At 38.8% G+C, this 11279-nt stretch overlaps 1 protein-coding gene across 1 annotated transcript in view; it reads right to left on the reverse strand.

Annotated features, from left to right (window-relative positions):
- PRKDC (protein kinase, DNA-activated, catalytic subunit) overlaps window positions 1-11049 on the reverse strand; it is a 77197-nt gene extending 66148 nt beyond the window's left edge. Inside the window, exons 1-16 of the mRNA XM_035319389.1 lie at window positions 10888-11049; window positions 10731-10807; window positions 10553-10645; window positions 9482-9556; window positions 8935-9043; window positions 7580-7692; window positions 6784-6883; window positions 6192-6247; window positions 6068-6098; window positions 5201-5358; window positions 4803-4949; window positions 3088-3252; window positions 2208-2376; window positions 1366-1415; window positions 673-810; window positions 253-402 (exon numbers count right to left, since the gene is read on the reverse strand). Of these exons, the coding sequence (XP_035175280.1) occupies window positions 253-402; window positions 673-810; window positions 1366-1415; window positions 2208-2376; window positions 3088-3252; window positions 4803-4949; window positions 5201-5358; window positions 6068-6098; window positions 6192-6247; window positions 6784-6883; window positions 7580-7692; window positions 8935-9043; window positions 9482-9556; window positions 10553-10645; window positions 10731-10807; window positions 10888-11032 (1776 nt within the window). The 5' untranslated portion in view covers window positions 11033-11049. The remainder of the gene's footprint in view (window positions 1-252; window positions 403-672; window positions 811-1365; window positions 1416-2207; window positions 2377-3087; window positions 3253-4802; window positions 4950-5200; window positions 5359-6067; window positions 6099-6191; window positions 6248-6783; window positions 6884-7579; window positions 7693-8934; window positions 9044-9481; window positions 9557-10552; window positions 10646-10730; window positions 10808-10887) is intronic.
- Between the last annotated feature and the right edge of the window lie 230 nt (window positions 11050-11279).

Consider the following 11279-nt stretch of genomic DNA (forward strand, 5'->3'; position numbering starts at 1 on the left):
CAAAACCCACTAGATGCCAGAGTATGGAGTCTATAACAATAGATTCTGTGAACTACTTCTGAATCTGGTGTTTTCATCTCTTAACACTACAGTACAATATCAAAAAATATAAAGAAACCATTTTGACTAATATGAATATTACTTCAAGGACACTATAAGGAGCTATATAATTTTAATGAACACAAAAACAAGGAATGTGATTTTGGTTCCCCTATAATAGCAACAATTAATGGGGAAGTAATCAGATCTCACCTGTTCATGAACATTCAGTTTCTGAACAGTCAGGTCCAATTTCTCGATAATCTTCAAAATAGATTTTATAAGTTCATCATATAGCAAACGACTCAGTGATTGCAGTGGTGAATTTCCAGTAAGAAAGTTTTCATCTTCAAAAACAGATTCCTTTGTAAAAGGAAGAAGGTTCACATTTCAAAATACCAGTGAGAATTAGGTCCTGAATTTACAAATCAAGGTTTGAAAGTTTGAAATACTTGGAGGATCAGGCTTTAGAGGTTTTTCAGCTATGGAGGCTGAAAATCCTCCCTGTTTAATTAATTTACCAGCCACAAAATCCAACTAAATCCTTCAAATAGTTCTTCTACAGTAGTGTAAAAAAAAAAATAAAATAAAATAAAAAAAAATGATAAGACTCAGCATTAACTATGGTTTTACCTTCATTGTGTCACAGTTCAGTAAACTTCTGAAAAGATACAGATAGTCCTTATATGTTGGTACTTTCCAATTCCGTGTTCCGGTCTCTCTGGGTTCAGGGGAGTCTTCTGATTCAGAAGTTTCTTTTCCAAAAAAATCCTGAAAGGACACAGTATTTTTCATAAATGCTACACATGTAACTACCTGACTCAAGCCAACACACAATATAAAATTACTTCTGTACGTAGAAACCCAAAATATTTGGCTTTCTTATTTAACCAATCTGAAAAGAGTACAACGGAAAAGGTATCCTTTCAAAAAATCTCCATCTCTTCTTCAGTTATATGAAACAGTCCTGCTGCACAGGATTCTCTTGACACATACTCTGAGTAAAATTTTTAAAAATTCCAAAATTTGTTAACCTAGAAGAAAGATGGATGACCTTAGTTACAACCTCAACAGATGACCTAAGCAAAGAAGAACTGCAGAGAACAAATGTATACTTCCTTCTATTTCAGTCAGTAGAAGAGGGACATCCTTACTATTATGAGCAAATGTAGGAGCCAGAGACTAGTAATAACAGGGCCACAATTCAAAACAGACAGTGCTATTGTTTTTATCTTCAAGCTTTTCCCTGTTTACTGGGCTAGATTTTCAAGAACTGGATTGTATACTCTAAAAATCTAGATGAAAATATTTAAATAGTTATTTTACCTTCGAAAATGTCATCGGCTTGGAGAAGACTCTGATTAATCCCTGATGCACTGGAACAGAATAAAATTGCCTTAACAGGCTTCAAAAGGCATATAGCATCCATATAACTCCTTATGTCAGCAATGAACTCAATCAGTCCCCTATTTTCTATATTGTCAGGATAAGGGAGAGGCAAAAGACTGCTTCCCTGGCAAATACTCTAGATTTATGGCTCTGGTTTAGTTGTTCATAAATGACAAGTACAATTTTGAATATGTAATAACTGAAAAATTAAAAATCATTTTTGAAAAATCCTTGTAATGAAACTTCAGTATGCGGGAAGCTACTAGAATTGTCAGCTACCACTACTACCACTTATTATGTTTGCAGGACAGTATCTTACTAACTACGCTTGGAATTTTTGTTTACTATGTACAAGTTCAAGAGCATAGAAAAGACTATTTTTAATAGATGAAACTAACTCTACTTCCTGTGATACTTCACAAGGCTAACTGAAAGAACATTGAACAGACTTTTGCATGTTTTTGTAAAAACTCTTTCTTACCACAGTCCTCCAGAGCAGGAATCTAAGTCTTACGTTTAAACACAAAAATATGTTCTCCTGCTCTTGATCATAACACATGCTGTCATCAAAAGCAACGATTAAATACATTTCCTAGGTGATTTAGCAATGGATTTTGGAAAAAAAAACACAATGAGAACCCTAAATCTTCATTATTAAAAAGTGGAAAAAGCTTCCTTTTTGATACCAAATGGCTATTCCATAAACCTTTCTTAGAACCAGTTGATCAATTTAAGGAAAAAAAAAATAAAAAAAAACAGAGTTAACATCACAGACTCACCCACAGTGCCAATAAAACTCCAGAGAACAGGACCTTTTCCTGAGAGGGCTAGAAATACTTTTATTATAGATCTGCAACAGATTAACTGCATTTTTTCACTGTACTGGGGAAAGTTATTGATTTGTAGCACAACTAGATGTTCAAGAACTGGAGTATATACTTCTGGAATCTAGAAGAAAAAGGAAAAAAAATATGAAGACTATGATTCTAGTTCAATATTAACATGCAGAATTATGTTAATTTATTTAAGCAAGAAACTTTGTTAGAAGAATTTACATGACCACCTACTCTAAGAAATGGTAGAAGACTTAGCAAGTGAATTAATCTTAGACATCTGGAAAAACAGAGCAGGAAAGTTTACTGGAGCACACAATGAAAAGTTGTTCCTGAACAGATCAGAGCTCCATTGGAATCAGTACTAAGCTTATTAGGAAAGTACCAATTTAATTAAACAAGAAAAGCATAGCAGTATAATCTGTTCATCCTTAATCTGAAAACAGAATGTAAGGAAAGTCTCTTCTCCACGTTAGCCTTACTTCTCAGCTTCAGCTAGGACACAGAAAACCCTCACTACAATATGGACAACGTAGCATCAATGGAAAAATCAAATTATCAGCCTCAAAGAACATGCTAAGTATCAGTATCAAAAGATTTTAGCATTTTCTACATTTTTTTTAATGTATTCCATGCATTTTCCTTATTCAAATAAAATCTAGTACAGTATTCTCCTGCCATTGTCCCATCCCCTACAAGCTGAAAGTCATCATCCTTCAGATAAAGAAATACCTTTTATCATAGGTATCAAGTTCACTGCTACTTCCTTCTTATACATCCCAAGCTGCATAAAAAATTTGACTGGTACTTTAAATACTCCACTTACTGTATCTAAATGGAATATCACACTTGCAATAGACTGGAGGAAACTTGGTAGCTGATACAGGTGGTCATCTATTGTCTCTGCCTCCGTGAGGTACATTTGCTTACAACGCTGAAGGAGCTCAACATACATCTCATCAACATCCTTAGAATGTATAGCTTTGCAGGGCTTTCAGACAGAAAATAAAATACTGATTTAGCAACTTCGTATACAAATAGGAAACAGGTCACAGGAAAAAAACATAGTAGGAAATTGACTGTGGAAAAGGAATGGATCGATTTAGGTAATGATAAAAAGTTAGGCTAAAGGTTGAATCTAATCTGCCTAAGAACAGGTAACAAAATAAAGACTTGCTAAAGAATTATTTTTAGCAATTAGATTGTAAGAGAGTTTGCCTTGAACCTGAATCAATCCCTGAACATTTGTTCTGGTTAAGGTTACTAATTGCAGTGGCAGCAAGACATGCTTCCTCACAACCTATCATCTGAAGCTTGGCCAAGATTTGGTCTAAACAGGCTAACAGCTATTAGTGCTTCTTAATACATTAAAGATCTACAGGTATTTTAACATTAAGATCCTTTTTTTCCTGTTAAGGTGTAAAGAATCACATTGTTATATATAAATAGTAATATACTATAGTATATATAAACACTATAGTAATATACAGTGTATAGTAACAGTACATATAGATTTATTACTATCTTGGTATTTACATCATGTGATTAATATAATTTAAATCAATTCCTTGTATTGCATAATGGGTATTTTTAACATTGTTCTGTCAATTCAGTAATTTGATATACTTCATGTTTGCAGGGAATTAATTGAGCCTTAACTCAATCCCTTTCTAGCTCATATCCTGAAAAAAGACTAGGATTCAACAACGAATGCTGAAAATTCTACTAAACAAACGCACTCAGCTCAGATGGCAGCAAAATGGAATGTATTCAGTTAGGAACCAGATACTGTTACACTTCCTAGCCTTCTCTAAATAAATAACAACCTAATCTTTGAGAAGGGGGAAAAAAACGAATGTTTATAACTTTGTGGTATAAAAGTTGGGATAGCACCATCAGGCACACAGGCTGCAGATACACGAACACCATTCTTTACAGAACCTTTACAGTGATATTCCCATTTCAATCAACCGCTGACAAAAATTGGAAACTGATTCTTAACAGCGCTTCCTTACAGACTGACCTGACTCTCTACTCAAGTATATAAGCATGGTTTTGGTTTTTAATTTACACGTTTCACAGGTTACCTCCTAGTCTCCTACAGTTAGCAGCACACTTTGGGTGTTCAGGTTGAGATTCCTGCTGTGTAGGAAACTATCTGAACTTCCAGAGTAGAGCTGGCCTGGACTCTGTCTAAAATGCAAACAGAGCTAATGAGGTATTGTCTCTACTGAAGTGACTAAGCACCTCCTTAAGTTCTGTGACATCTGTACTTGAAGCCCATGTTTTTAACATCTCAGAACTAGTGCAGAAGCAAAAGTAACTACTATCTAGTGATCCCACTAAATTAAGTATGCATTTCAGTAACTTTCAACCACAACATATTTACAGTGCAGCTAATCAAATTCAATACTAAATCCAGAAACAGGAACACTTTCTGTACAACAAGATATTCAAAATCGTAAAATGAGCGGTGTATGAATCTTAGCCTTAAACCAGTTCAAGTAAACTGCTTTATCAGAACAAAATTCATGTACATACTGCTGCAAAAAGCCCATATCCTCGAATAGCAATGGACAACTCCTTGTTGCTTGAATCCATTCTTCTGATGATTCCATAGAACTGCTCCATGAAGAACTTCAATTTGCTTTTGTGTAGCTCTGCATCCTTAGCTACCATTATAGACATCTGTAAAAGAGATACTAAAATATCAGGATTTCCGCATGAGAAACTACAAAACAAACAAAAACACCATCCCCAAACACAGTAAGAACTAAAAGATACATAGCTTGTAATACAAAGCATTTCAATCAAATTAACTATTATTTAAAAAAAAAAAAAAAAAAAAACTTCTGAGCAGTAAATATCCCAAATATCCCCACTGTTTCAAGAAATTTGACTTTGATTTAGCCTTAGAGATTCCAGTGAAGTTGCGATACCTGCTTGAGGAATGAATCCAGTGCAGAATTAGCAGCTTTCTTCATCTCTTGATTTGGGTGGCCACACCATTTACACATTGTTTCAAAGAGTATGACATAGTTGTCCAATAGTAGGGTACCAAATTGAGCAGCATGAAAGCTGAACAACTGTAAACCAGCTGCAATTTAAAAACAATTCTCATTAAAATCCAGATTTATATTCCACTTTTTAAAAACAGAACAAGCTATAGAAGTCCGTATTATGACTTTAGGTAGGTGTATCTACCATGATAAGAATAAAAATGTATTTTTGTAACCTTTATAGTATCAATATCCCAACACTAAGAATTTAAGCATAAAAACTACCCTCTTCTTTTAATGTACACCACTATGGAAAGCACAGCAGTGTTCTGAAATTATTTATATTAACAGCAAAAAAGAAAGGGATTCTAGTGATTACAAATACTTATACTCGATCACAAATTCACAGAGATTTGGTTTTGTGGTCAAGATATATGCCCAAGTCCCCTTCTCCACCAAACTGCAATGCAGTTTGTTGCATTTGCTGCATTACTGCCTAATTTGCTTCATTCCCCTTATTTCTACTCCTACTACAACCCTCTTTTTATACCGGGTTTTGTACTTACTGCATAGGAGCAAATGGCAGCAAGTGTAATATGGCTGTAAGTCAAATAGACCTTATACCTAGTTTAACCAAATATTAATTTAACTCTTAAAATATACCAGCTTTGTTCCCTGATCAGCTTAGAAGACTAGAGGGATCTGAAGAGGACCAGTAGAGAATAAACATCTCCAGAAAGAAGAATTCATTGGATGAATGGTAACACCCTCCCCACCCCGGGATGACCTGAAATAATTTAGTCTTACCTAGATGTACTGCATATCGCTTCTGATCAACCTGGAATACAAAACGTTTGTCATATGCGATTAATTCTTCCTCTTAATGGGGCTAAATAATATATGTGGATCAATTAAAATGTGGCAGATCTACCTGCGGCCTGATTGACTTCATTGCAAAATCAAAAATCTCCTTTGAAGTTTGAGGATCTGTGAAAAAATCCAATAATTAGTGTTTCATTATCGATACACAAGAGATAGAGTGGAGACAAAAGTTATTTTTATCCAAAGCTTTACATGAATAAATAAATTGGAAAGCCTTAAACACTCCATTTTAAGAAGTAAAGATGCTTTTTTCCAAAAACACACTTAAATCTAAAAATAATAATTCTACATTACATGCATTGATTATTCTGAATACCCATGTTTCAACTGATATCTATTCTAAAGGAAACATCTCTGTATAAACTGCACTCTAGCTTCAATACTGCTCTCACAGCTGTCCATTCTCTGGTTAGAAAACAGCACTTCAAACCTTTACATACAGAAACACGGTGATCCAACTGCCCCACACAGACAGGCTACAAGGACCACACAGCTGGATAGGCCTTGCTTTTGCATAAACCATCTAACATCAGGGAAAATTTTGTTGAGTACACAGCTAGAAGCAGTGCCGCTTGCTGGCTGTGTAAGAGTTAAAATATATCAAAATTGTTCAACTGTCTTTCACGTAGAAAGCTACGTACCTTCATCCACAGATCTGGTAAAGTTGTACATGAGTGCAGTCAGTCCCCGTAGGCATCCTGCAACAACGGTTAGCTTGGGAACCCTTGTAGCTGATGTCATCTAACAAAAATGAGAATTGAAAAAAAAAATTATCCTCAAGATAAATTTACCTCCAAGGTTTCCCAGTTTATAGAAGTGCAGATAAAATAACATAATCCAACTTAGTACAGCTATGTCAGCACTCCCCTCTATGAACATAAATTTACAGAAATATCTGCTACTTAGAAATCTCCTACAATTTGAAGGCGTTTAACTACAGAAGCATAAGAAATCCTTTGACGAACATAAAATATGTTCCACCAAGACTAACAACAGCAAAATGTAGATAGCTCACACTAACCTCTTAAAAGCACAGAATACAGGAAAGCCAAGTTGGCAGAATCGCGCTATTTACCTGAAATTCAAGGATTCTGAAGCTAGTAGGGCCAAAATCAGAAACTGTCAGTGAGTGGCAATATAACTTTGCTCAGGCACAGACTGCAACGATCATCATGTGACATCTTTCTTTCACAGTAAATTTGTTCCTTTGTTGTAATTTATGGCCTTAAATATTTACTTGAAGAACTTCTCAGAACTGGAGCACTATAACCGTAACAGTACTTAAGGAAGACTTTATGACTGTACAGTTACAACATATGTATTGTATGGTATTACAACATACAGAACCAAAAACACCAAAGGAAAACAAACAAAAACAAACAAAAAAACAACCAACAACAAGCAATGCAAGAGTCTGAAAAGAAATTCTAATCATACCTGTGTTTTAAGCTCTCCCAAATAAGCTCTGAATAGTTTTTCAGAGTTGTTAATCATGTCACTGGGCTGGACCTCTCCCAAAACTCCCAAAAGCTCATAAATCTTCTCCAGTACTAGAAAGTAATTTACTATTATTAATTACTGAAATAATTTCCACTGCAATTCCTATGTAACTTGCAACCATGCAACAACCATCCCTGAGGATTTTATTTTGTCATTAGAATGGAGGAAAAACATATATTAATATATGTTTGCATCCTATGATGTGATATGCACTCTTATCTCGTATTAATAAAGGTATTCTTTTTTTAACCATGGCTTAGAAAAATGATTAATAAAGGCCATATCCACTGAAGAAGCATTTACCAATAATTCAAGTCTGCTGCTGGCCTTGAGGTTACACCAAGTCTTTTAAGTACCACCAGTGTGAAGGCCAACATCTAGCAGAAGTTACCAAGCTTGAGTTCAGCCTAACTGGGTTCCACGCAGACACAGCAACTTTTCTAAGGGCTGGATCTCTCAAGCCAAAACGTTAGCTGGAACTAGCCAAGAACATCAGACATGTTCAGACAGTTCATATTCAAGAACATCAGACATGTTCAGACAGTTCATATTAGTAATCTTAATATTCTAAAAATATATATATATATAATTAGGCAAGGCAGGAACTGATAAACTCCAGAATTAAACTAAAGCTGCAGCTTTGTGAAAAAAAAAAATAATCTAGGGCGAGAATAAGGTTATGACAAGCTTTAGCAATCAAGCTGGGATTTACACAAACTTTGACAGGGATTTGACAGCCTGGAATTTACCCTGCTTTTGATAAGAGCACCCACTGTTGGGACTGGGACTATCCTTAAAGCTCACATTATACACACACATAACCTGTAAGTTATAAAGCAGGTATAGGAGTAACTTTTAAGCTTTAGATACACCAGGTTAACACCGATAGATAAAAAAAATTAACAGTCTAGCTAAGATAAGTTGGTTTATACCAAGAAAGCTGTAAATACTGTCAGGATTTAGGCATTCAGCAACTAATAACAACAGATTAGACATACAAACGCTCTTTTACATCAACTATGCTAAAATGCTGCCTAGATTGCCACCACTAAATTCATAGATATAATTGTTCCCACATACTAGCTTACACACATACACAGATCTGCTAAGAAACATTAGCTGCGTGATCATGATCAGAAGACCTGAACAAACTTTACTAGCTTTAAGACTTGACAGCTACCATTTCTAAATGCACTTGCCATGGTAATACTAATTACACTTTCTGTGGGTAACAATCAAACAAAACCAGGGTAAATAAAACAAAGGACGCTGACAGAAAAACTAAAACCTACCTGTATCAGAAACTCTACTTCTTACTGCAAGCTCCCCATAAAATTTATTAAAGATCTCCCCAACTTTCATTTCTTCCATAAGACAGGAATGTCGTAAATTTTGGAGCAACTAGAATAAATAAGAAACAAAATTGCTACTGCACAGGGTAACAAGCCTTCTGAAAAAGGCCCTCATCCACACCTTTCACATACTGTGTCTACTCTATTTTAATAGGTTACATAAGATATACTTTTTGTTCCTTAAATATACAAGCAAAGTATAAAAATTCTCCTTAAAGAACCACAATAAACTGGGTAAGAAAATCTGCCTCTGCCTCCAAAGCAACTGTGTCTTGCAGTATCACATGAAGGAATGACATTTTGACACCTGAGCAACCTACTGTAGGACTACCAAAGACAATCTGTCATTAAGACCTACCTTTATTAACATCTAATATTACATTATCAACATTCTCTTGCTACTGCAGCCTACAGATTTTTTACTTGATAAAGCACAACTGTAGTAACAGATTTTTTTAGGAAAAAGAGATTATAAAATGCATTTTACCTTTATCAGAAGTTCCAGAGCTGGAATTTTGCATTTTGCTGCCCTTTCTTTTGTATAAATGCTAAGACAAGTTTGCTAGATAGGAAAGGAAAAAGAGATTATGATGCTTGTAAGTACAGAAAAAATAAAAGATAATGATGTATTTACCTACACCTTTAAAGCTTCTGTTCCTAACAAGTTCAAGGTTTTAAAAAAGGCTGTAACATTAGAAACATTAAAGCTAAGAGAAGCCTGTTTGACAATGCTGCAGCAGTACCTGCCATAACAACAAATCCAGGCTCAGGCAAAGAAAGGACAGTTTCTGGAACGAAAGGCACACGTGACATTTTCTGCTGTAACTTACCGTTCATTACATACTGCAAGAACAACTTCGCAGGCAAAGTTTTACGGATTCAATTATTTGGAAGTAACCATTACCAAGAGAAGTGCTTAAATGTTATTTATGTGTGTGTGGACGTGCAATTCACAGAATCATCCAGGTTGGAAGAGACCTCCAAGATCACCGAGTCCAACCTCTGACCTAACACTAACAAGTCCTCCACTAAACCATATCCCTAAGCTCTACATCTAAACGTCTTTTAAAGACCTCCAGGGATGGTGACTCAACCACTTCCCTGGGCAGCCTATTCCAGTGCCTAACAACCCGTTCAGTAAAGAAGTTCTTCCAAATATCCAACCTAAACCTCCCCTGGCGCAACTTTAGCCCATTCCCCCTCGTCCTGTCACCAGGCACGTGGGAGAATAGACCAACCCCCACCTCGCTACAGCCTCCTTTCAGGTACCTATGGAGAGCGATAGGGTTGCCAATCGCTGCAGGTGTGAAAGCCCAGGCACGGATTTACAGGCTGCAGACTAGAGATTACAGCGAGCGGGTTCGGTCCCCGAGGCTGTTCCCTGGAAGGAGTGAGGCACCCGTCCCAGCCCCGCTGGGCTCCCAGCTCCCCCAGCCCCAGGAGCAGGGGTCAGGATGCGGCCCCGCAGCCGTGGCAGCACAGAGCCCCCCGGGGGCCGTGCCCGCCGGGCAGAGCCTTCCTGGAGCCTTCCAGCAGCAGCCCCCTGCGTTCCGCCCACCTTGAGGCTGCAGGCGTAGGGATGCGCTCTGTCGCCGACCTTCTCCAGAAAGACGCAGAGGAACTTCAGCGCCTCCTCCCTGCAGTCCCGGAACTGGAACGAGAGCGATGGGGAGCGGCGGGGCTCCAGGACACCTGGATTTAGGGCAGGGCCCCCGCGGCCCCCCGAGCCCACCTACCTCCTCGGCGCCCAGCGACCCGTAGACGAAGGCGGGCAAGCCCTGCTCCGCCGAGAGCACCAGGGACACGTGCAGCGCTGCGGGGAGAGGGGCACGGGGTCAGCATTTGGGGTCCGGGCACGGGGCCGGTGCCGCAGCCCCCCCCCGCCCCCCGTACCCTGCGCGCCGCCGGGCGGGCAGGCGAGGCAGGCCTCGGCCAGGGCGCGGAGCAGGCCGCAGGCGCGCAGCGCGGCACCGGGGGGGTCGGCGTGGCGCAGGCACTCGTGCAGCTCCCGCAGGGCGCCCGGCACGACGCCCGCCATGCCGCGCGGAACGGACCAACGCGGCACCGGGGGGGTGGCGCCCCCCTCGAGGGGAATGGGCTGTCCCGGCCGCCCCGCCCCTCTGCCGGACTGGGAATGGGCGGTCCCGGGCACGTTTTGCCGCGAAATTCGGCTGACAGTGGGAGGTTTCATTGAGGGCTGGAGGGGGGGTGTCCCGTTCCCGAGGTCGGCTACCACACGGCAGGACGACGGGCGGTCCGCAGCGTAATGGTCTCCCTAGAATAGC

This window comes from Oxyura jamaicensis, chromosome 2, assembly GCF_011077185.1.
Source record: "Oxyura jamaicensis isolate SHBP4307 breed ruddy duck chromosome 2, BPBGC_Ojam_1.0, whole genome shotgun sequence".
Lineage (NCBI taxonomy): Eukaryota > Metazoa > Chordata > Aves > Anseriformes > Anatidae > Oxyura > Oxyura jamaicensis.